The sequence below is a fragment of the Crocodylus porosus genome, unplaced genomic scaffold, assembly GCF_001723895.1.
Source record: "Crocodylus porosus isolate Cpor-Errol unplaced genomic scaffold, CroPor_comp1, whole genome shotgun sequence".
Lineage (NCBI taxonomy): Eukaryota > Metazoa > Chordata > Crocodylia > Crocodylidae > Crocodylus > Crocodylus porosus.
Genome location: NW_017728918.1, coordinates 26,244,776 through 26,271,231, shown reverse-complemented (window position 1 = coordinate 26,271,231; position 26,456 = coordinate 26,244,776). Strand labels below are relative to the sequence as shown.

General features: G+C 39.0%; 1 protein-coding gene across 1 annotated transcript in view; it reads left to right on the top strand.

Annotated features, from left to right (window-relative positions):
* TAF1B (TATA-box binding protein associated factor, RNA polymerase I subunit B) overlaps positions 1-26,456 on the top strand; it is a 53,000-nt gene that overhangs the window by 14,359 nt on the left and 12,185 nt on the right. Inside the window, exons 8-12 of the mRNA XM_019538140.1 lie at positions 590-689; positions 17,657-17,804; positions 22,480-22,657; positions 23,192-23,238; positions 24,765-24,855. Coding sequence (XP_019393685.1) covers positions 590-689; positions 17,657-17,804; positions 22,480-22,657; positions 23,192-23,238; positions 24,765-24,855 — 564 coding nt within the window. The remainder of the gene's footprint in view (positions 1-589; positions 690-17,656; positions 17,805-22,479; positions 22,658-23,191; positions 23,239-24,764; positions 24,856-26,456) is intronic.

The window sequence follows — 26,456 nt, the reverse complement described above, 5'->3', positions numbered from 1 at the left end:
ATAAAATATGTCATTGTCTAGAGGTTTGACACATGTATAAACTGAGAGTTCTGTGATTCTGAGGACACTTGTGAATTACTTGCTATGGAAATTTGGGGGAGGGAGGTTGTTTTTTGGGGTTTTTTTTAAACTATGCGTAAAATCCTAACCGATCCACATGAATAGAATATGTTAAGCTTCTAATGGATTTGGAGAGCAAAACTGCACACTTCTGTGGAAAGAACTTTGTAATACACAGAGTACTGTGTGTTTAATTGCTTAAGTCAGTGTTAAAAATGTGATCAGTCTATATATTCTACCCATTTCCAGAAATGGAGTAGTAGAAGAATGTGCAGGGAAAGCCAGACATAAACATACTGTAAATATTATGCCCCGACTTTAGCTGTAGATCACATCTGAGCTTATGTTTTAATATGCTATCAGACATGTTAAATATTTTAATATTCATGTAGCCTTTTGTAGATGCAATCTTAGATGGAATTGCTTGAGTATTTCAGTTCTGAAGTGTTATGACTTGTGTATTTTTAAAAAACCTATATTAAAAAATGTATACATGTTTTTAGACTAAATGTTGATTTGACTCTTGCAGGTTTGTTGCTGAAGGTCATATTCCTTACATAAATGCTTTTCAGTATTTTCCAGAGGAGATTAAATTGTATGGACTTGATCTCAAAATCTTTCGTGTGGAGGTAACTTTTATTTTTACTTAATTAGCTTTCTTATGTTTTGTTATCATTAGTAAAGGTACTGTCAAGTTGGGCTAAGCTACCTTTAAATTGTGACATTAATGTTTTGCATTCCTATTAGTCATTCAGGGCAGTGGGCCCAATTTTGGGGATCACTTTCATATTTAAAGTAATGTTGATTAAATTGTTAATATTTTGATACGTACTGAACAGGTTTCTTACAGCTGATTATGTTACATTTGTTTATTTCCTGTGAAATACAAAAGATACATAATAGGATTAGGTTTTGCTTCCTACAAGGGCATCAAATGACATAAGCACTTACTCAAAATATCTTTTAAACATTTTTTTTGGAGGCAATATCAATCAACTTTTAAGTATAAGTTACTGAGAAGGAATCTTACTCTGTGTTCTGCTGTACTTGGAATTTATTAACAAAGTTGTCCAGAAAACTTTTGGTAGTGGGCAATTCTGTCACTGAGTTTTGTAGGCATATTAGATGGTTTGACATCTCCAAGTACTGGATGCCATAGTGAATAAGCCCTTTAATGATCATTTACAGTGTTAGTGTTCAGACTGACTTTTGCAAGTGAATCATGAGATTACACCTGGTGGGAAGATTAAGCCATCCATAATACTGCTTTGTCAATGGATTCTGACTTTTTGACGGCCTAGCAGAGGGCCATGAAAATGGTTAGGGGGCTGGGACATTTCTTATCAGAAGAAGCTGAGGTAGCTTATTTAGTCTAGAGAAAAGAAAGCTAAGAGGAGATTTAGTAGTAGCCTTCAGCCACCTGAAGAGTGGTTACAAAGAGAATGGAGGTAGATTTTTCTCAGTATTGGCAGGTGACAAAACAAGTAGTAATGATCTCAGTTTGCTGCAAGGGAAGTTTAGGTTAGATTAAAAAAATCTTTCTTACTAGGAAGGTAGTAAAGTGCTGGAACAGGTTACCCAGAGAAGCTGTGGAACTTAGAGGTTTTGAAGACCGGCTAGACAAAGCCTTGGGTGGGATGATATAGTTGGGGATGGCCCTGCTTTGAGCACAGGCTAGATGATCTCCTGAGCTTCCTTCTGACCCTAATTTTCTATGATTCTGTATCTTTAGAGGCCATTATTAAAAGCTTCAAAAAGTACTGTATATCCAGTGCCGTGGATAGAACTGGAGATGATGTTTTTGACTCAGGCTCCAACTGTCCCATCACCTGGCCTGGCTGGGGCCCCATTCACCCCTGCCCCTGACTCTGCCCTACCCCCTTCGTCACCACAGGGACTTTGATCTGCCCCTCCCACAGCCCTTCTCCCACAGACTCACCTGCTGGGGGGGGGGGGTCCGCGCATGCACGCACTTGTGCACACACACGCTCAGCCCCCCCCAAATATTTTTTTCTCCCTCCGCCTATCTTCACAACCAATCAGATTTGGTTGAGTGCTCTTCCCATGAGATGTCAGGGTGGTTGAAGTCACCCATGACAGCCATGCACCGAGAGCATGCAGCCTCTGCCAGTTCCCTAGAGAATTCGTGGTCAGGCTCTTCCTCGTAGAAAGACAGTCCAGCCACAGAGCCTTCCCAGCCCCACTGTGTGCCAGGGGGGTGGCAGGATGTGCCAGGGCTGGATGGTACCTGAGCCAGGTAGTACCAAGGGACCTGCCATGGGCTGGACAAAGACCCTCTGCAAACTGTATTTTGTCCACCTTGGTCTAGACAATAATCTCTTCAGTGAGCTGAAACTTAGCAAAGAATCCTATAAAAAAGTGGAAACTTGGTCATAAAGTACTAGGGAAGAGCATCGTATAGGCATATAGGGAGAAAATTATGAGGGAGAAAAGTATGAAGGCCAAGCCATGATTTGAGATGCAGCTGTCAAGGGCTATAAAAGCGATTCTATAAGTAAGTTGAAAGTAAAAGGAAGACCACAAAAACCAGGTCCCTTATATATTTTCTACCTTATGACCACCTAATATCTTGATTGCTCAATACAAATGATCAACTTAAACAGATGTATGCCATGAAAATGCAGCAGAATCAGTACATCATTGTTTGACTATACTAAAAGTCATTTTGTTTTGTAAATCTAATTGTCAAGTTTTACTTACATTTAAAGAAGAAAATCAGTAGGTTTTTTTTCCTTGTGAATGTTGGGGGCAAAAGAATTGTCAGTTAGCCTGAAGAGGAATATAAAATGAGAGAATTTCAAGGCATTAAAGTCAAAATATTACACAACAGTTTTGATAATTGCCTATGGTACATAAAAGAAATTAAGATTGAATTGTAAGCGTAAACTTCAGGGTTAAGGGCTCAGGTAGAAATTCCTTGGCATCAGATACTTGTGACTTTCTAATAATCTGTGCCAGCTCATTATACAACTTGTTAGATGACTCTGTCAAATAACATCCTTTTAGGATTAGCTCTGTGATTCCTAATTAATCCAAACAAAAGTAATATCAGTACAGGTTTCCCTCGCTTTATGTGGTACATAGGTTCCCAGAAAACTGCGCATAACTCAAATTCGCATAAAAGGAACCTAGTTATAAGGTAACAAATAGAGATACATTTCCACAGTGGTGAAGGAGGGAACAGCTGCAGGCAGGTGGTGGCGGCCACTTCTGGGGCTGCAGCAGGGAGAAAAGTGGAAAGAACTGTCTGAATGTGGGGCCTCATCCCGCGTGCAGATCCGGGGACATGCGCCCCCAGGAAGAGCCTGGCGTAGACCCTCATGCCTCCCGAGGTGCATGTAGCAGCAACAGCTGTGCCCCACTGCCCCATGCCCTGCAACCAGTGGCAGTTCCCTCCACTTTGCTTCCTGCTGCAGCCCCAGGAGTGGCCGCCACAACCTGCCTGCAGCTGCTGGGCTGCGCCGCGCCCTTTCCCCCGCCTCTTCCCCTACAGACTTACCTCGCATATAATGCATTTACCTTGCATGTAACGAATTTGGAGTGTAAAAAGGGTCATTGCTTAAAAGCGAATTTGCATATACAGATCCCGCACAAAGCAAGGGAAACCTGTACAAGACATTCCTTCAAAAATAGTTCAGTGCATTTATGAAACTGAATTGTCCATGGAATATTGTGTTAATAGGACTGAAAATGAAAAATGCATGCTTAATGTGTCTGAGCCTGTCTAGATTAGTTGACTTTTCTTTCTAGAGTCTTTAATATGGTAATATTATACGTTATAATTAGGCATCTATTACAAACTGATGAGATTAAATTATTTTATTGCAAAACATTTGAGATTTCTGTTTTAAAAAACAATTTATAATTTTTCTGCTACTTATTTAGAGTATTTATTTTTTTAGCTAACCCTACCTAGGTTGGTCTGCATTTAAGATCAATGGATTACTTTTTACTAACAAGGAGAAATAATCATTGATGTTTCCATTAAGAAAAAAGTAAATTTGTTTTTATTTTTACATTCATAAACCATGAATTGAGGCTTATTGGATGACTTAATAATACTGAATTGCTTGAAATCCTACAAATAGAAGCATATTAGTAGTCCTGCTGAAACAACTGAAATATCTTGCATGAATCAGTGTTCTAAGGTTAAGAAGTCTTTGTTGGATCAAGCCCTTAATGTCTTCTGTTAAACAGAACACCAAGGTATCCTTCCAGGTCAGGTTTGAGGAATGAGTTCAGCATTATAGCTGGGTTAAGCAATTATTTCAGCTGGAGTGGCACTTAATGAGTTTTGGCCAGATGTTGAGGGTCGCACATGTAAAAACTTTCAGAAGATAGCATTTTAACAAATTATAGATCAAAAACAAATTGTATACAGGCAGTCTTAGACTTATGACTATTCAAGGAATGGGGCTCCCTGTCACAATTCTTGTGTGTCCAGAAAGACCAACAGGTTATTCAATAACTTGCTGGTAGAGAATATCAGCAGCTCATCTTAGGGCAGCATGAGGAAGCATGGGATATTCCCCCAGAAGCCATGCTGACCCACAGAGGTGAGTGCTGCATTAATAGGGAGACAGTAACTTATGTGCCTTTGCAGTTTGGCTACACCTGCAGTAGCTGCTGGCCAGACCATGGACCTAATCATCTGATTTTATTCTGAAACGAAAATGTACCCTTAAATTAGATGAAGATGAAATGAAGATACTAACCACTCAGAGTCCCAAAGTCTTATGGCATTTATTCTCACAGTTTGGATCTTGGTTTTTGGACTGAAGTCGATCCTGTCTATCTCCAGCAGTTTCACTTAAGAAACAGTTATGTTTCAGTGGTGAGCTAAGTGATTTTTAGTGTATAACGTACTTTTGGGTGTTTCCAAATCAAAGGTTCTATATAATTCTATTAGCTTTTCTGCTTTTAAGTTTGAAAAAAAGAGGTCATAGTTTAGATCAGCTATGAAAGTTAATAAACTTGACTGTATTCTAGGTGTTCTTGTTTCTTTAGTTGTACATGTGTTAATTTTTAATTATAGTACTTCTCTGGGAGAGGCTAATGAAATGAATCACTTAGATTTAGAACTGTACTTATTTTCTTGCCTATTAAAGAAAAATAACACTTTACTTCTGCTGTTCTTTATCTTGCATCAGTTCACTTGCTTTATATTAAAAATATTAATGTGATTGCAGTAATATAGTAAAGTGATTCCTATGGTACTTTTTCTGAGGTTGCTGAATTTTGAAATATAGCTCCATGAAATGGAATGTGCTAATTTACTAAGCTGGTTTTTAGCCTCTTAGAGATTTTTTATAACCTCCCATTTTTCCTCCCAAGTCTCCCATTTTTCAGTTTTGGCTTGTAAACCTGTTAAGAATAAATACAATGAAAGTTTTCATAAATCACTAATATAAACATATGAGGACATATTTGCACACATTATTTTTTAGAGTAAAATAGGAATTTAAATAAACAGGGAAAGGATGCTGTAAATCCCATTTCTTCCACATGCTGTATGAGTAGCAGGCTAAAACTTAAATGTCTGTCCCTTCTTCTCTTGCTCCTTCCGTTCTTTTTTTTCTCTTGTAGATAAAATGTTTAAACCTTTCAACAAAACTTACAGCCCAGGTTCTTTTCCATCTCCAAGATGTCCAAGTAGCTTTTACACATCACAGGGTGCATCTGCATGTGCAATTAATGTGAAGAAATAAACTCTGTCACATATTGCATTGGAGTTTACACATGTGCCTGGGACTGCAGCACATTGAGCCAGGTTAGAGCAGCCATGGCTGGCAGGGGAGCCAGGGGGTCAGCATGACAGCCTGAGCTTGCTCTGACCCAGCTCAGCATGCTGCGGAAGGGCTGGTTGGGGCACAAGGGTGCTTTAGTGCAGGGCTAGTCAACAGGTGGTCCCTGGACTGAAGCACCTTCATGCCCCAGCCAGCCCCGTCAGCATTGCTGCACAGTAAATAACATTGCTGCAGGGTAGTACTTGTATTTAAAGCTACAGCAGCATTTATTACTGTAACCTAATGGGGCTGTATGTGTAGATATGAGGACTTTACTGTGAAACTAATTGGGCAGCTCCGCAGTAAACATCTTATGTAGACATGCCCAGAATCACCATAGAGTATACATGCAGTAACCATAAAATGCTGAGACATTTAGATTTTACCTAAACTGTTTTGCAGTCCTGTTTGTCTTTGGAAGAGCATGAATCCTGAGTAAAGTTCTGATTCCTTAACTGTAGAAAACCCCTCTTAAGTGACTGTGATACTGAAACCATGCAATAGTAATCACTGTCTTTTTTCCAATAGTTTAATGGTAAATCTTGTCAGGAAAGTGAGAACCCAAATGTTTTTACCTTGAAAGGATTTGAACCCACATCTCCCATTCTCAGAGAAGTGTCCTAATTATCAGGCTATGGGTAATGCAGGACTGAATTTATTCTCCATTACTTCTGCTCAAGTTGGGCCAACAGGTAGAGTTATGGGGGCAGAAGGAGAACATTCAAAAAGGTACCACTCTTCATGGCCCAGAAAAGAAGGTAGCCCCCCTGGGAGGGATAAAGCCCTGGGATATTCTTTTTGCTTCCAATCTCTATTTAATGCAAAATGAATGTGAGTTCAAGATGTGGGTCTGAACTCCTTGAGAGCAAGGTGTGCCCATAACCAACATCTCCCACTTTCTGGGTAAAAGGTGTGTACCACCATGGTCCATCTGTCATCATCATTCTTCTTAATTTTTACACTGAGTTCAATGCTGTCTGTCAGATGCATTGGTTCAGGGAGACTTCTTCCCTCTGAGTCACCTGCACCTCAATATGATGGAGTTACAAAAAACTGCCCATTAAGATATTGGGAAAGTTGCATGTGTCTTTCTGAGTGGAACAGGATTGCCTCTGGAGTTCCATACTGCTCACCTGGGTCTTTCGCCAGAATGAGAGTGCCATGTATCTCTGCAGGGTGGAATGGGATTGGACTCTGGGGTGTGCCTGATTGCCCAGTGAGAGGATGAGAGCTGTGAATCTGCCAGGGTGCAATAGCATTTCACTCCCAAGGCAAAACACATGCTTTTATGACTAGTAGGGACAACGACTTGGATGTCTCGGAGGTGAAATGTGGGGTGGGCACACATAAAAACTACTCATTTTTAATTATTGAAATTATTACCCTCCATAATATTGTTTTAGAAAACAAGATAATCAGGCAGCTGCTGCAGCCAGTTTACTAAAGAAGATTCTATTTTCTATCAGCATGGAATGAACACTCCTCATGAGTTAAATCCATAACTCATGCTCATAAATCATTATTAGATTAATCTTTTTCACTAAATTAGAGTAAGATGTTACCTTATTAAGACTTCAAGTGGCTATTATATCCTAAGGATGTTTCTTCTCTTCAGCCATGCACTTAATAAAAAAAAAATGGTATTCATATTGTCTGTATTTGGTAGCCATGTTGATCTGAGACAAAAAGAAATGCAAAACTCCAGAATTCTTAGTTCAGAGGTGATACCTTTTATTAGAGCAGCTAAGTAAAAGATGATTTTTTTGTGACTTCTTAGTTGGTCTAGAAAAGGTATCATCTCTGAACCAAGATTTCTAGCGTTTTACATTTCATATTGGCTTGTTACTAAGATTTTTTTTAAAGAGTCAGCTTTTATCCTGCCCTAAAGATAAAAGCATCTGGAATCTTTACTTAAGTGGTTCCCAGTATTTATGTTGGGAGGAGAATTGCAGGGACAGCTTGGTAATGGACCTTTGTTTTCATCATGGCTTACCTTTGCATGGCTTACCTGTCGGTTTAAGTGGTTTTCAGGATGGCTTGCCTTTTGATTTACAGTGGTTTTCTTATTGGTAAATAAGAGCATTGCCAGGATCAGTAGAGGGAAGGAAAATTTGCACATAGTCCAGACAAAAATGTAGTCAGAGCAGAAGCCTAATAAATAAATGCAAAAATAAATGAATGTGTGGTAGCCATTTTGGAATGAAAGAGGTGACAAACAGCATATTCTGATTTTTTTTTCAGTTTATGTGTAAATTTGTAGAGACATACTGAACTGGATATCTGAGCATAATCTTGTTGACCTTTTGTGACCTTCGGGCTTGGATTCATGGGTAGATTAAGCTAATACCTATTTATATACAAAGAAAGCTTCATTAAAAAAATATTAAGGTTGTAAAGTCAAGCATTCATATGTTAGGACATGCTGTAATTGATGTTGCCTTTCAACTGTATTTGATCCCAATGTGCACAGCCTTCACTATATAGATATAGGCTTTAATTACAAATTGTGTACTGTTTATAACACTGGCTGCCCACTTCATCTAGTGCAGAAGACTTATTTTTCAGGTATTAAGGCCAGTTATTCAATAACTCTTATCTTCCTTGTTCAGTGCATGAGTTCTTGTCTTATTTATTGCAGGTCATCTATTCCTTGTACAATACTTAATATTTAGTTTCTCATAGTGTCTTCTTTGGCAGTCATTGATGTGCTGTTGGAGTACCTCACAGTCACTAATGGATTTATCTTTACAACTTCCCGATGAGAAAGGAGTCTATTATTATTCCAGTTGTTCTGTTGGGAAACTGGGGCAAAGTGGCTTGCCCAAGGCCATACAGTGAATCAGTTGCAGAACCAGGATTAAACCTGAGGATCTCCTCCCGTTGCAGCTTGTGTTATTAAATCCCTTGTTCCCCTTTGGAAATCTCCTCCTTAAATTTTTAACAAGGAGGTTGAAAAGCACGAATTTCAGACATACTATTTAAGTGGCATTTGACTGAAATTTGTCAATATCAAATAATTCAAGTCCTCTCTGTTCCTTACAGCAAATAGTTGGTGTTAAAATGGATCAGTTTCTTGGGTGTTTGTTTGGTTGCACATCTATATTGTTTCATTTCAAACTGCAAGTAGCTTCTGACTAAGTAAATCTAGGTGAATTTGTTGGGAATTGAGTTGAGATATGTGTTCTAGTCTTCAACATATTTTTCTACTCCAGTAGCTGTTCATTCTTTGTTTTTGTGCTGCTCACATGTAAGTGCTGATCAATCCCCAAAGGACTCTTGACGTCAGAATCAGAGCCTTCTGTAAGCTTCTTGGAGGAGGAATCCTCTTTACTTTGCTAACATTTGCTGAAACTTTAAAGTGCCATGTATAATTTTATTGGTTACAATGATGTCGGTGAATAATGAAGTATTTTTATTTAATGTGAAAGGTAGTGTAAAATGTGTTGTGGCTCCATATAAAGATTGAATTAAGGCATTCAGTTAATACATACATTAATCTTTTCAGCACTTATGGTTTAGTAGTAGCAAGTGGGACTGGTAGTGGATAAGGAAGTATTCCTCTGCAGTGGGAATTACTGAGTGCCATTTCACAAGGCATTTGCCCCTTTTCTTTTTTCCCAAAGAGTCTGGGATTGACACAAAGGCCAGTTAAGGCAGTATTACTCTTCAAAATTCTAGGAACCCAAACATAGGAATTCTGTACATTGGGTCTGTCATCTTCCTTTTTCCATTTCAAAATAAACACAGGTTTCCTACCTAGTCTTGCCAGTGTTTGGCAAAATTTAACCCTTACATTCAGTGTGTGTTTTGTATGTTTTCCTTCTTCAGATTGTACTGCAGGTATGAAGTTAGCAGATGCATTTCTTTCCTCTTCTGAAACTCCTTCAGAATGACAATAAGAAAGGGTGAGGCTTTTTTAATACCTGAGGAGGAAGTTCACTTCTGAGAGGGTTATTGTAATCAGGTTTATCACAGGAGCTTGCTATTGTGTAACAGAAACTCTAGCTTGTCCCTACCTGTCTTAAAGCATTGCTTAATGAAAAAGGAAAACAAACTGACTGAAATATTTATGAAATTCAATAGAATTTGTTCCCAAGCTCTAAACTTTACTAGTTTTGTACAGTTCAGCACAACACTCAATAAAGTTTTCAAACATATTAGGCTTAACTGTTGTAATAATAAGGATCATTATTATTCAGTTTTGCTTTGTGAGCATTTGCTGAGCAGCACAACAATGTCTCCCTGACAGTTTAATTCTAAAAGACATTCATCCAAAAGCTTTTAGAACTAAAATCACCTAAGAAACAGAACTGGCTTACTCACCCTAAAAAGGTATTTCTTTGAAAAGTCATCCTTGTATCCAAATTACATTTCTCTGTTCTGCCTAATAAAACCTGATTCTTTTGTACTCAGTGTTCACCCTCTGATCCCTGTTTTTCTTTTTTTTCCCCTGTGTCTCGCTACATGACATAATCCTGTACTTGAAATTGATATTCTATGGCATTAAAATCAAATATCCAAGGTATATACTGGTTCTGGTCACAGAAAGTCATGGACCATTCACTCATGGATGTTGAATCCTTTTTTAAACAAAAGTTGTTATTCTGAACGGAGCATTCATAACCGTACTTTTCACAGCCTTCTGGCATAAATATGGGCTTCTTCAGCAGCAATAGGACCTTCAAGTTCAATTTGACAAAGTATAGTTTTTATATGCCAGTGGTACTTTACATATGATTTCATAAAGGGTATGTTGGCTGCCTTTTTAAATTTAGAACTAAGTAGTTTTCCTCTGCAACACTCAGGCCTGCCTCCACAGGTAGGGCATCTGATTCTGGTATCCTAATAAATGCATCCCTCAGTTTTCCTTTGGTGCTGATGAGTCTTGTAAAACTGTCATTGCAAATATGATCTCAGTTGCTGTATTTCTTCTTTTTTTTTAGGAGGAGCCCTTATCAATTCTTTCTTCTCCTTTTAGCAGCTCTGGATCTTAAGCAGTTCTTTAAATAGGGCTGCAGAAGTTTCACTTTTTTTTGTTCTTTCCTGTCACTTGTATCCCTTTTAGTCATTGGAGGTACACACCTCCATTATTACATCAGCATCTGTACATGATTCATAGGTGCTGGAGCTGGGGGAAAAATCCATTCCCTCCCTTATTGCTACTCAGTGCTTCTTAAAATTTTCCTGCAGACGCAGTACTGAAGGGCTTAAAAGTAAGACAGTTTAGAAACTAACTACAACACAAACTGACTACATTATTTTTATTATCCAAGCTGAATGTGGTACCATTTTTAGCAGGACTTGTGAGTAATCTGAGGGGATTAAAACAAACTGAGACTTCATGGAAAGTGAAACAAAGACATATGGAAGGTTAAACATGAACTGATTATGGTGAGACTAGACTGGGTGGAGGGCAACATTAAGCAAATCAAGATTTTTGTTTAATATAGAGATTTTAACCTGATAGTCTCAGCAAAGATTCATTTATTCCAGACATGCGAATTTGCTAGATCATTCTCATTCAATCTAATTCCAAGCTGGCATAATATTTGTCAGGTGGCTTGATTATTGTCAGTTCTGTTAGGTAACCAGGTAGTGACTATACTGGAACTACTGCATCAGTCATTTTCTGCTGCCCTTGAGTCACCACATCTTACACGAATAGGGGTATGTTTGCACTACAGGTTGCTGAATAGTGTAGATTGAATTAGGGTAGGTATTAAAAATAGTCTAGGCAGAGGAACATGGAGCACAATATTCTGTGGTGGGTAATTTAGCCTGCACTGAGTTCATGCTGCTGCAGTTCAGTCTGAATTTACCAATACCTAAACTATCTTAGATTAGTGATTCTCAACCAAGGTGCCTTCAGATCCCTTCAGGGGTACTGCGGGATGCCATGCAATGTTAGCAGTCTTATGTGCAAACATGATTCACAAGATAAGCCTAAAGATTTCAAATAAGAATTCATAGTATTAAAAACATTCTGATCTGTTGTGAACTTTCTTGAGTTCCTTGCAACAGAAAAATTGCTCTATTATTTTTTCATAGCCAAAAAATGAGTGAAAACTAACAGCTGGCATTTTCTGAGAGGTGTCTTGAGCTTAAGGTTGAGAAACACTGATCTACATTTAGACTAATTAGTGTATCTTTCTACACTGAAATGTTTTTGGACATGTGTATACCTTATTCTAGTCTGCAAATTTGGTTTACAATTGTTTTTCTTTACAATGTTTTTGTTTTTGTATTTGCATTAACCTTTATAAATGCATTTTGTTACCCTCTTAATGCAGTTATAATTTTTAAATAGTAACCCCCCCCCCCAAAAAACAAAACAAAACATAGCTTGTTCTTTTTCTAGGTTCTCTACCTTTTTAGATTTGAGGCACCTTTTGATAGACTCAAGGCATCCCTCAATAACTGTTGTGAATTGAGGGTCACTCCATTTAAAAACTAACTTGTTTATTACAGCCCTTGCCTCCTTGCCAAGGGTCTGGGCAGTGGTGAAGAAGGGAAGTGCCTGAGCATGCGCTTACTTGCTTATCTTCTCATACCTCTGAGCACCTTCAAATTTGTGGCACCCTGGTTGAGAATCAATGTTTGAAGCATTCCTGTTAGCTGAATATTTCAGAAATTTCAAAGATGATTTTTTTGTAAATAAGTGTTGGAGGGAAAGGAAAATGATTTATGTGTCATATAAGAAAGAGGTGGTAAAAACTTGAGAAATCTTAGTATGTTAGAAACAGGCTGAAAGTAAAGCCAGAAAGTCAGCCTATAGGTTCAGTGATTTTTTTTTTTAAGTTGATCAGCAACATTCTGATACTGTACAAACAAGGATTATGAGAGGATGCAATCTGGGCTTACCCAAAACAATTACCTGTTGCTATGCTCTGATTATCATATTAATAAGATGGACCCACCTGCCTTATGAAAAGCAGGTTGTCATCTTCTAATGCAGGAAAAAAAATCTACCATCAAGTTCTCACATAAAAAGCTGTAACTGATTTGAAATAGTTTAACAAATAGCCATTAAAATGCCTTGTTTCCTTATGGAATAATATGAATTGTGAGTTTAAGTTAATAACAGCAAAGAGATAAAAGTATTCCTATGTATTATCGAGCTTTCTTACTACCTTTTACTGAAAGCCTGAAGTTTTCTTGGTTTATGAAGGGTAAGAGCAAAGAATAAAGATAACAAGGTAGTAAAAAAAAAAAATTCCCTGGAAGCAGCCTCATCCGGCGTTCAGACAAGACATTGACTCTCCCATAACAGTCACTGGTCATTCTTCAAGGAATTCCAGCTTGTAAGAAGCATGAGAAGACTGCTGTATTGTAGTCAAATATTTAATATTTTTGCCAGTCTTCCTAAATTATAAAATGACTTTATGATCTTGTAATTATGGGTTGTAAACTGTTTGGGTGATTGCGATGTCCTAGGAACAGCGAATAAGCCCTATAATTCTGGAAATGATGGGACAAGGAGTCATTATAAGTATTTAGTACAGAAATGCAGCTGGAAATGTGTAATTTCAATTATTTTTTTTATCTAATCTCAAATTATATTGGGAAAATGTAAGGCATATGATCAAACCGCGTCTTCTCCTGCCCAACCACTCCTTCTGTGGATTTAATCATCAGATGCTGGAGGCAGGATATACTCAGTTGAAGGCAGCCTCAACTCTGGAACTTGCTTCCCTGTTGATTCATCAAAACCTTTCGTGGTTGACTTTCAGGATGACTTGTCCCATCAGGCTTTTTCTGGGGAGGGAAAGATAAGTAGCTTGGTGGAAGGTGATGAATTTCATTTAGTTTTGAGGTAGGGCAGCTTGGACATTATCTTCATTTTGGGGTTTTTTTCAATGTTTTTGCAGCAGTAGATACTACAGTAGTACATTTTTGCATGGAAGGCTCTTTTCAGTCTGTGTGAAAATTTGTAGAAAAGGGGGGCTTTACTGCACTAGGTAACAGCTCTCTTGGCCTCAGACAGTGGCTGAAGTGTAGGCAGTGGTTGGCAAGAAGTTTCAGTGTATTACTACTGAAAACACTAGTCAGATGCTACCACCCCCAATTAACTAAAGCAAAAAGGTTTTTTATGTGCGATTCAGCTGAATTTTTACCGGCTATTATTCACAGGAGAGGAAAAAAACATTCACTACTATGTGCTTTTATTCACTTCGCTTATTTTGTCATTCTTTGTAGTAGGAAAAACAGTTGTGTATTTCAGTAGACATAACTGAACTGAAGGGGTTAAACCACAGAAGGAAGTGTTTGGTTGGGAAGGACCTGTAATGGATTAGTGTGCCCCTCCCTGTGTATTGCACGTCCCAATTGTGTTAAATCCCATGGTGAGCATACCTGTGTAGAGCTCTCATGTCTCTTTTTATGCAAAAACACTTTTAAAAAGAAGCCGTACATTTTTAGTACTACTAATGTACTGTGTTTATTTGCAATAAAAAACGTGAATTGCCATTCTGTATCGAACAGCTCTTTTACATCAGTTATGTAAAAATCAGATTTTTTTGTCTGTTATAAATTAAACTTCAGTTTTATTTTAAAAAAACAGTAATCCATATTTGGTACCTTTTGTGAAGGAAAAAAATTCTTAAATAACTTCAGTACTGACATTATAGTGGTTGACGAGTGGTAAGTTCTTAAACTATCATAAATTCTGTAATTGTTCACTTTTAACCTTTACCACAGAGCCTGGTTTTAATATTTAAGAAGATTAGTATTTGAGTTTCTTATCCTCATAGGAAAGTTACTATACTTGATCTTAGCCCACAAGAGGCCAAGAAGCTAGTAATACGGCATTATAGCTAATTTAGCGATACTGTTTGTACACTGCTTTAATTTGCATTATCTGTTTTGTCTATTGAGTTCTTCAAGTCACTGAGAAGTTTCTCATCAATTTCAAAAAAGAGATATCAGGGAATATGTGTTATTTCAAACTTGAAATTTCCACTCTTTTGTTTCAAGATTATTTTGATCACCAGCTTACTAACTTCTTTCTAAAAGGATTGGAAGGCACTGTAAACCTTGGATTCTAATATCCTAGGAATGTATAAATTTCTTTTTCCTCAAGATATGTCCGTCTAAATTACTTTTTATCATTGTTTAGAAAATAAGGTACATAATATAACTATATACTGTAGTTTTAGTATGTTTTATAACATTAATACCAATAGAAGTCACATGTTTAAAGCCAAGCATTGTTTTTAACTGCATGCTTGGTGTGGGTAGAAGTTCCCCTTTTTTTAAACTGAATATTTGCCAGCAAACATTTATAATTATTAAAATTGAAAACTAGCTGAATTGCCTATGTTCAAAGAAAAGAAATCACCAAAAATATTGAATTTCTGTTTTTACTAGCATAATGGATTTTTTTAAAGTTTTTGGTTTTAGGACTTAAAATATAGAGGCTTCAATTCAGTTGTCAATTTCTATTCAAGAGAACACTAAATTGCATACTTAAACTGAAGTGTATGCTTAATTTCCATTCAGTGAAGTATGTACTGTATTGACTCAAATATAAGATGAGGTTTTCCTCCCGGAGGCCCCTCATCTTATATGCACATACAGGAGAACCTCCTCTTAAATACATTGTCTGTCATTAAACTGCTGCCAGAAGCAGTATGTGCGCAATAATGAAAACTGACTATGAAGTTGATTGAATGCAGCCCACACTGAGCATACCTGTAAAACTCATCATCCATATTGGGCAGATACACTGATGGGAACCTACCGTGAGACTAGGTTAATGCAGCCTATCTGAATAAGGTATAGTGTCCATTGCTCTCAGTCTCCCCAGGCACCAACTCTTTTTCAACTCATGAACAACTACATCAAATGCATTTCAGTGTGGCCTGTTGCATGTGATTGATGTGGTCCTAACCTCTGCGAGGTAGAGCTGGATCTGGCCCCATGCCTCATCTGCCGATAAATTTTTGGCAGGTCCCAGGACTTGACAAGAACACACAACTGCAATTGTGTGTAAGGGGCTGGCTAATTAACATGTGGATCTTGTGTAGGGCGTATCTGGAGTAAATATATATGCTGAGCTGTGGGTACATAAGGTACATAATATAACCATATAGTGTAGTTTTAGTAACTTTTATAACATTAATACCAGTGGAAGTCTCATGTTTAAAGCTAATTTAAACATGTGATTTCCATTGGTCACCATGGCTTGAAATGCTGTTGACTCTGCTGGGGCCCAACCCAATGAACTATATAGTAAATCATGAGCCTTTTGGCTTTGGACTAATATCATGCATAGTTTGTATTATGCATAAGTAGGTACAAAAGTGCTGCTCAGAAGTATGTTTATGGAGAACCTGTGCTTAAACTTGCAGCACTTTGCAAAACAAGGTAAAATTCATCAATTCTGGATGAACTAAGTCTGTAGGTAGCCGTAGTAATTTGCATACGTGCAAGTTACTAAGGGTATGTTTATTTCAAAATCTGTGGGTTTTGGTCCCTTGCATTTCAAACCTCTCCTCTCTGGTCCCCTTACAGTCATGTATCAAGCGCGTGCTTAGGGAGGGAACAGAGCCTGAGCAGTGTCTGACAGTAAGGGTGGAGGGAAAGACTACAGGGGGAAAAACTGGGGGTGGGGCAGAAGACAAGGGGGCCACCTCACCCCAGCAGCCACTGTCTTTCCTACTGTAGCACTGGGAGGGGACAAATTCAAGAGAAACCTCCTATAATTAGCTTATGTACCTGGAAGATTATAGCAAATTAAAAAAATGTCCATATATAGAATCTAATTACTGGGAGTTGTCTTAAATTCATGGTCTTAGATTCAAGTAAATACGATACTTAACTTGCTGAACATGAATAGGCTTAACTGCCCAGAAAGAGTAAGTAGCAGAAAAAATATTGCTACCCCATTTTAACTTCAAATCTGTAACGTAACCTGGAATTTGATCAGCCAAAAATTACCTTACGCATCAGTAAATTTCAAATAAAAATACAAAATAATATTAGAGATGACCATATGAATGAATACATTAAAATGTGAATCAGTTTCTCTGGTCCTTGTTTATGTGTTTTAATTCCTCAGGTTGTCCTTTTTCATTCATTACAAATAAACAGGGCACAATCTGGTCCTAAATACAGTTCTTATGCAGAATTAATGTAACAGTAGAGGTTTGGAAATCTTTTTTTCATGTGGTTAATCATTTTGAAAAGAGAGAGAGAGAAGTTCATTTCCAAGTATTAGCATTGAAATGAGGAAGGATATTTTACATGAAGCTGGGCACATCTACACAACACTCTGTGTCGCTGTAGTGAAGTGCTACAGTGACGTAACATTGGTGGGCACAAACCATGACACCTTGCTGTAGCACATTGCTACGGTGATGTAGCAGCTAAAAATAACTGTGCACTGCCACTTTAGTACTAAAGGAAGTACTAAATGATGGCGCAGTAACAATGGCACTGTAGGGACATATGGAGATGCCCTTGCTGTGTGACAGATTTTAGTTGTCCTAGAGAGTTTATTCTCTATCCATGACTAATTTAGCTGCTTTTATTTGGAGCACCCAAAAACATTTGAAGTGCCTCACAAAAATAAGGAGTGGCAGGGTTCCAAATCTTAAGAGCATCCTACCTAATACCAGCGCTTCATGTAGTCACTAAAGGAAGGGAATATACATTTTGATATAACAATAAAAGTGGAATTTGAATTAAAAATTGATATCTAAAGATGTCAGCATAAAATCAAGCAAACACACGTAACAGTCCTGACCCCCAAACAAATAAAAAACAATTAAACTTTTGTTGTCTTTCAGTCTTGGCCTGAGTATGAAGAAGTACATAACAAGATGCTTGAACTTGCAGCATTTTTAGACTTGCCTCGCTTTCCAGCTATAACTGACAGCTGCTTTCTTCATCCAGACATGTTGTGCATAAAGTATTTGATGGAAGCCAACTTACCTGGTAAATACTTACTGGAAAATAATTTTGTTTGGTACACTCTAAACTCTTCTCAGTCTCCACCCAATAAATTATATATCCTGATGTTACAGTTTTTCCCCTTCACCTTCTGGGAGTAAGTTTACAGTCCTATTTGGGGTTGACTCTTGCAGTCTTTTGCAACTCATGTAAGTCACAAAGGATATTCCTTCCTAGTTCTACCTTACCCTGTGGCCTGCTGCTTTTTCCTAAATGCCTCTTAGAAATCCATCTGAAGTGTACTGTTCCCTCCTTCTGTGTCCGGCTCTAATTATAGACAGGAGACAAGGGTGCAGAATGGCTGGAAATCAGGAACAGATTGTCTTCCTGTGCTTGTAACTTGCGGTGCCCAGGTAAGCTCTGAATAGGTTGCAGGGAGGGCCAGACTAGAAGGCACGCAAAAACTAGGGCTTTAAAGTTTAGAAGAGTTTCCAGGATCAGGAGGGGCAGGGAAAGGGTGTGAATGTAAGAGGTTTCAGTGCAGGTGATGAGTTGAGTTGGGGCTTGAGGGTGTCATTAAAGTTGACTATAGCACTACAGAGAAACCCTAAGATCCTGTGTATTTAGAGGGATGTAGGTTGTAGCCATGTTGGTCTAAGGACATAGGCCGACAAGGTTCTTTGTGTGAATCTTATATCTTTTATTAGACCAACTTAAATAGTTGGAAAACAATTATTAAGCAAGCTTTTGGGTTCAAAAACCCTTAGGTTAAGGAAGTTTCAGCAGTTGGTGTGTGCTCTTCCTGGATGGAATGAAAAGTAAAGAATCATGGACTAAATATAGACATTAGATTTATGACACATTATAACCTGCCTATCATTTGACTCCCTAGGTATCTCTCCACTATTCATCCCCCTTCTCTCTCTTCTCCCCCCGCCCTCTGGCCGGTCTCTCACCCATTGACTCCTCAATCTACATCTTCACTGACTGCCTGTCTTGTATGCAGCCCAGCCCAGCCTCTGGCTTCTTTACTTTTCATTCCATCCAGGAAGAGCACACACCAACTGCTGAAACTTCCTTAGCCTGATGAAGGGTTTTTGAACCTGAAAGCTTGCTTAATAATTGTTTTCTAACTATTTAAGTTGGTCTAATAAAAGATATTAGATTCACGCAAAGAACCTTGTCTGCCTGTGTATTTAGAGATATGCCTGGAAGATAATTACTCCATTAACAATTTAATGTCTTGATTAGATGTTTAAAGTCACTATTAAGGGCTTTAAGGGCTCAGTTCAGCAAAGTTGGGAGTACTGTGTTCCCAACCTAACAAAGCACACAAGCATGTTTTTAAGCATGTGAATATCCCACATAATGAAGGGGACTACTCACAACCACTTGTTTAATTTTAGGCATAAATGCTTTGTTCAGTTGGAACTACTGCACCCCACCGGATTGTGTCCTGTGTATGGTCTCAAAGAGGGGTGTGGGCTTTTTTTTTTACATGGTGTTCTTGTGTCCTGTTGCTGTTTGGGAACTTATCATGATTTCCACTTTATACTGTAGTATTGGGCCTCATACTGTTTCTTTTGCTTTATCTTTCTATGTAAATATGTTTAGACATCTATTTAATAGCTAATATGAATTGTAAACATAAGTAATTTGCAATCCCTTATTTCCCCTAATGAATTTCAGTTAATTGACTTTGTGACTGGATTTTATATATTTTAATGATGAAATTAAAATAAAACATTCTGTTTTTCTGTAACCAGCATGAGATTTCTCAGTGTACAAATTGAAATGAATCATAAATTTTGATCTTAGCACTATGGAGTGATGCTGTCAGACTATAAATGATAGTGCCTTGCTTGGTCTGATTTATCATCAGAATTATTACTTTACTTTATCAACATAAAATGTTGTTATACTTGAGGATTCACCATTGTTTTTTGATAGTCAACAAATACGTACAAAAAAAATTACCCAAGCTTATTTTATTAGATTTCCTGCTGTAGGATCTCAAATATCCCTTTTAATAAGGAACATAGGATCATAGGAAAGTAGGGCTGAAAAGGACCTTACAAGATCTTCTAGTCCAGCCCTTTGCTTAAAAGCAGGATCATCACTGACCAAACTATCCCAGCAAAGCGTCTGTCTAACCTGTTCTGGAAAACTGCCCGGGATGGAGATTCCACAATTTCTCTAGGTAGCCTGTTCCAGTGCTTGACTCCCCTCGTAGTCAGAAAGTTCCTTCTAATCTCCAATCTGAATTTCCCCTGCTGCAGCTAAAAGCCATTATTCCTACTCCTGTTTCCTGTGGTCACAGAGGGCATTTATACACCTGCAATTGTCTGCTCCAACTTGCAGGAGATCCTGCACGTCGCAGCAGACTCAGTTAATCGAGTCTGCTCCACATGCAAGCTGACGCTCTCAGCACTGCATCCCATACACTTGTGTCAATGGTGAAATGCGCATCAGCGCTGAGAAAATGGCAGAGGTGCACTTCTGAACTAAAACACCTTCAGTGTGTTTCAGCTCAAAAGTACGCCACCACCATTTTCTCAGTGCTGACATGCATTTTACTGTTTATACAAATTTTTGTGCCACAGCACCAGGCACTTTTAAAAGCACTCAGCGCTGCAGCGCAAGCATGTGTACAAATGCCCATAGAAGAACCCAACTGTGTCCTCTCTCTGATTGCCCTTTAGGTATCAAATCCTTCCTTAGTCTTCTCTTCTCCAGACAAAATAACTTTGGTTCTTTTAGTCTTTCCTCCTAAGTCTTGCCTCCTGTCGGTTTAGTTGGTCTGTACTGGACTTTTTCCAAACTGTCCACTTCTTTCTTGAAGTGTGGGTCCTCACTTGGAGTACTGCACACAGTACTTCAACTGAGCCCTCACCAGTGCTGAATAGAGCAGAAGAATCACTTCCTTTGATTCGCAAGTGACACTGTTGTTAATACAACCCAGTATGCTGTTGCCTTTTTTTGCAACAGAGCAAAACTATACTGTTGGCTCATATTCAAGCTTATGGTTCATGTAATCCTCAGGTCCTTCAGGATGGTGGCTAGAAGTGATCATGCTAATTATTTTGCAAACATATTAGGTAGTTTTATGGGCAGTTATTTTCATTGTGTAGACCTGTTATAGTGAATAACATGGTACAGCTCTTATTTATGGCACTATTTGAATGTGCCAAAAAAACCCCAAAACCAAACCAGCTTAAAAAAACAAATATTCATCAGATTTCATCAGGACTAAACAAATATTCATCAAGACTAGAATTCCAGGTTGGAACTTCCATTTTAAATTACTGGGCAACTATTTTGCAATACTCTCTGTGTAATCAAGACCTGGCTTTGCCAACTAAACAAGTTAAGCAGTGCATGTAGGTCTGGACTTTTCAGACTCATTCCAAGGAAATTCAAAGTTAAATCAAACCCTTTTAAATTAGCACAAAAGAATAATAGTTACAAAGAAAAAATGTTTGGAGTACAAAATAAAATGGCCTGATAACATGTGAAAATGTTAGTGGCTTTTTGAAAAATAATATATTGTGTGACCAAAGCAATAAAGTAAAACAGTGAATTAATTGTACCTCTTGGGCTGTTTTTACATTATAAGGAGTCTTGTTGAAATAGGGAATAATAAAAAGAAAATATCACTAAAATTATTTTTTGGAAGAGACTAGTTTGATAACACTTCTATTGTAATGGGCTCTATGGTGGTTGCGAGTGTTGTGTATGAAGCAGAGGATTGGAAAGTTAAGAACCCATCACCATGGAGGTCTAATTGAAGTCCTTGTAAGCAACAACTACATTGGGAATAGAAGATAGAGGTCGTTTAATGCTGTGCTTAGACTGTACCAAGACACAACTAACCTTTCTGGAATCTGCTTATGATGTAATCAGTTCCTGAATTTCTGGCTAAACTGGAAAAGTGAGAAATTTGGGGGTTTTGTACCTGTGAAAATAAGCATAACAATATAAGACTGTACAGATGCAGTACAGCTGGTGTTGGAATAAACCACAGAAGCAAAGAAATTCAGAAATTGTAATGCCAGCCTTAATCTGTCTAGGCAGCAGACTGCTGTTTGGCAAAATAGAGTGGCCTGTGCTGAACCGTGTACTGCCCTGGCTAGCCAGCAACTGGTACCTGAGCTAACTAGTTTAAAGCTTGCACAGATATCTCTAGTTTAACACACAGTTTGCAGTATAGACATGCCCTAAGGCCTCTTCCAGCAAATATTTACATGTTTAATTTTACTATTGTAAGGAGTTCCCCTGAAATCAGTGCCACTATTTGTAACAGTAAAGAACAGCTCATATGTAGAGTTGTTCAAGCATGAACAACATGAGTTTAAGGTTTGTTTGCCATTCTCAGGACAAGGCTAGAGTGGCCCAATGACATTGTCAAAATTACATCTAACAGACCTGATGAACATGTTATTAAAAAAGTGTAATGTTTCCTGACTGTCGCATTATATACCAAAAACCATACTTGTCTTACTCATAAAGGCTTTCTGTGTTAATTAGTTAAAATTTATAAAAAAAATTTAAATATCTAAAAAATATTTGTAAACTGGCTTATTAACCTAATTAGGCTTTTTGTTGACCTGACAAATTATTTTCCCAAAGTGCTGTCTATATATACATCTGACTTCAGAAGCTGTTTATTGTTAATTTGTCTGGATATCTTCGTTCATAATGTTTTACATTTCTTAATTAGATGAATTGCACAGTTGGACTTGCCGAGTGGTAAAAAAGACCGGTGTTGGAGAAACAAACTTTCTGACTCTTGATGCAGAGAATGAATCAGCAAGGAAAGCAAATTATGATATTCTTTCTGTAGCCATCATCATAGTGGTGCTCAAATTGCTGCTTTTACTAAATGATCAATATGAATGGTAAGTCTTATGGACTATTGACAGTTTGTTATAGGAGATCAGATGTTTCTAATGTTGCAGTCCAGAGCTATTTAAAAACCATTTTTATAGTGAGTGAAGACTGAAATAATGTAAGCCAATTTAAATAATAAGAAATGGACAAACACCTAGCTGCGGTCATCTGACCCCAGCGCTCTTTCCTGCCCAGGACAGGGGGTCGGGCTCGATGATCTACTGAGGTCCTTTCTGACCCTAAAAATATATGAAATCTATTCAATCTATGAAATTATATTTTGACATAACTCATCTATGAAACGATCTGTAGTATGACACTATTCCTTTAGTTAATTAATCATTAATTCTTGAACTGTAAGAAATAGTTTATATATGAAAAATGGCTCTAAATTGGCAACTGAGTGTAAACCTAATTATAAATTCTAAATCAAAATATAATTCTTGATGCCTGTAGCTTTATATGAAATACATATTTAATGTTTCAAAAATGGAATGCACGGGTCCAAAAAAAGTCCATCTGATAAAAGTATATCTTTTCAGGGTACTTTCAAACTTTGCTGAAGAAAGAAACAAAAAGAACAAAGAAGGTACATAAATATTTCAGTGGAAACAGTCTAATATAATTTTGTAAATGAAATAACTTTGTAATTCAGCTATGTAGAATTTTGGCATTACTGACCCTCAAACTGTTCTTTGGCATTCATTACTCATTTGCGGTGTGCCAGTTTCTCCTTTTGGGAAAATCTAACTATAACGAGCGTTTTGTTTTTATACAGTTGTTGCAATATTTGATTATGTAATTGCCATTCTTGGATATATTTAGGTAATTGTGCGTACAATTGTGGTGTTTTTGCTAATTGCCTTTCATTTTTTCTGTACTCATTATTTTTGCTCAGGTTGATATGCCTTTTTCTTTATAATGTGACCCTTTATGTTCTTTAAAGATCCATTTTATTTTCTGTGGCTGCTGAGTAAAGGGGTACCCTAGCATAGACCACAGCCCGTTATTACTTTTTAAGCATCTTGCGTATGCCAGATATAAGCTGTTTGAAGTAATTTTAGTTAAAATGTGTTAGTGAGTAACATGACTTCAAATACAACCCATTTTCTTAGTCTAGATAAAAGCATGTTAAAGTCAGAGAGAATATAAATGTAACTGAAATAGGAAAAAAAAAGTTTACCACTGTACAGTCAAAGGTAAGAAATCAGATTAGAAAAGTGTTCAGGAAGGCTTGCAAAGGTCATGCCCAAATCTTGCTAAGGAAGTTTAGCATGGGAGAGTGATTTTTTTTTTTATTTTTATGTTTTTTACATTTTAGATGAGCACACAAGGGCCTAATAAACGAAAAAGCAAAGAGAGATTGTGTCAATTTGTGAGCATAAAGTCTGAAGCATGTGGACACAGTTTTTACATTATTTAGAAGACTTTTACATTGTTCACTTAAAATTACCACTGTATTTTATTGCCAGCAGTACACAAATGTCTCTTCAGTGCTTAGATAGTAATTACCACATTTGTTTCACATTTCTCTTGAAAGGTTGAAATGCATGTTATTCCAAGAATGGAAACAACACAACTGCCTGCTAGCATATGTCACAATGTTGTTGCTCGATTATTAACAGGTTGCACTGCCTTTAGAAGTTGCTGGTTCATTCTTTTAGTACTTGTTGTAGATCTTATTCCAAATGTCCCTTTGTTCCAAACACTACAAAGGACATCTACATTGTTCTGTCTCTGTTCTAACCTTTTACATGGGCAAAGGAAAGGCGATGATTGTGCATAGGGACTTCTGTCAGGTTTTCTACTTCCATACTGATCAGCACAAAGACTATTAAGACCAGATCTGGCAATTTGGCTGCCTTTTTAGCATAGTGAAAATAATTTTAGTCAAGTCTAAGTTTTAAGAGTCTGGGCTAAATAAATTCATTTTTAAACTCATATATAATAGTGATTTACATTTTAAATACATTTTAAATGTTTCTATTGGAAAAATAGAAAATTAAGATAAATTTTCTGAGGTCTTTTGCAAAACTTTCTAAAGTGTCCTTTGCATTATCCTTTTTTGTGTTGTTATCATTTGTTCACAAACTACATTTTGGGATGTTTCTGTAGGCCGCCTATGGTTTGATTTCAGAAAGTGGTACAAGGTAGTAAAGACATGTATGGATATAGAGCAAAAGAAATTGGCTGAAGAGCGTGCCAGGTATGTTACTTCTTAGTGCCTCCCATTTCCCATTGATCTTAGGCAGGGGTGAGCAAAATATGGCCCGCAGGCTGAATCTGGCCTGTGGAGGGGCTTTGTGTGCCCCACAGCGGGTCCCCTGGTCCCACCTGGCCCAGGCACCAACTGGCCTTGGCACGTCCTGCTGCCCCTGGGCATGCAGCAGGGCTGAGGCAGATCCACAGCTGGACTGCCTTTCTAGGCAGCCCAGGTGGCGGTGGCTCCTGGCTACTGCCACTGCTGGCCCCAGCCCTGTGGTACTGGTGGGGACCTGCTCACATAGCCCCAAACTGGCATGCTCCACGCCTCCTCTGGACTCTCGTGTTCAGGCTAAACAACAGTGGTAGCTGCCAGGCTGAAACTGTTGCTTGGCGCTGGGGAAAAGCAACCCCTCCCCTTCACTGCTGCCAGGCAGTTCTTGCTGCAACCACCCAGAGCCTGCACTGCGCCGGCCTGCCCTGCATCTCCACCATGTCACTGCTGCCTCTGGGCTGCCCAGTGGGGCAACAGTGACAGGCAGCCTGAACAGCGGTGATGGTCACAGAGATGCAGGGCAGCCTGGCACAGTGCAGGCTTCAGGTGGCTGCAGCAAGATATGCCTGGCAACAGTGAGGGCGGGGGGCCGCCTCTCCCCTGCACTGACTAAGTTGCTGCCCAGCAGCCGCCACTGCCACTCAGTGTGGATGGGCTAGTCCAGAGGAGACACGGGGTGTGCTGGGGTGGGGCTGCGCGCATGGGTCCCTGCTGGCAACTGCAGGGCTGGGGCCAGCAGCAGCCAGAAAGAGCTACCGTTGTCTGGACTGCCTAGAAAGGCAGTCCAGCCGTGGAGCCGCCCCAGGTCCACCCCCGCTGCTTGCTCGGGGTGGCCAGAGGTGCCACAGCCGGGCAGTACCTGAGCCATATGGGACCAAGAGACCCGCTGTGGGCTGGACAAAGCCCCTCCATGGGCCAGATTTGGCCTGTGGGCCATATTTTGCTGGAAGGAGCCACTGCCGCCAGGGCTGCTTAGAAAGGCAATCCAGCTGCGGGACCACCTCATCCCCGCTGCATGGCCGGGGTGGTAGGACATGCCATGGCCTGGTGGTGCAGAGCAGGCTGGGGCTGCATGCTGTTGGCGGTGGCAGGGAGATGCCTCAGGGTGTGCGGGCTCTGGGTTATTGTGGGATGGGGGCAAATGCTGACCAGGTTTGGGGGGCTCCCATGCCCACCCCGCCATACCCCCAAACCCTCCCCCACAAACCCCACTACCACACCCTCCCACACACAATCACATATCTCACAAGCACTGCACCCATGCATGCTGTCCCCTGCACACCTCCATAAACTTCACACCCCACGCATGCCTCTGAGGGGAGCCCTGCTCACTGTTACGTGCACATACCTGCACACACCCCCAGCCTCCCTCAAATCCCATACCCACACATGCACACACCCACTCATCCCCACAAACCCCCATATGCTGCCACCCACATCAACACAACCCCACATACACACACACACACCTACAACCCCCCACAAGCCCCATATCCACCCATACCCCCAGACACCCCCTCCCCTGAAATATACAAGAGTAAGACTTCATT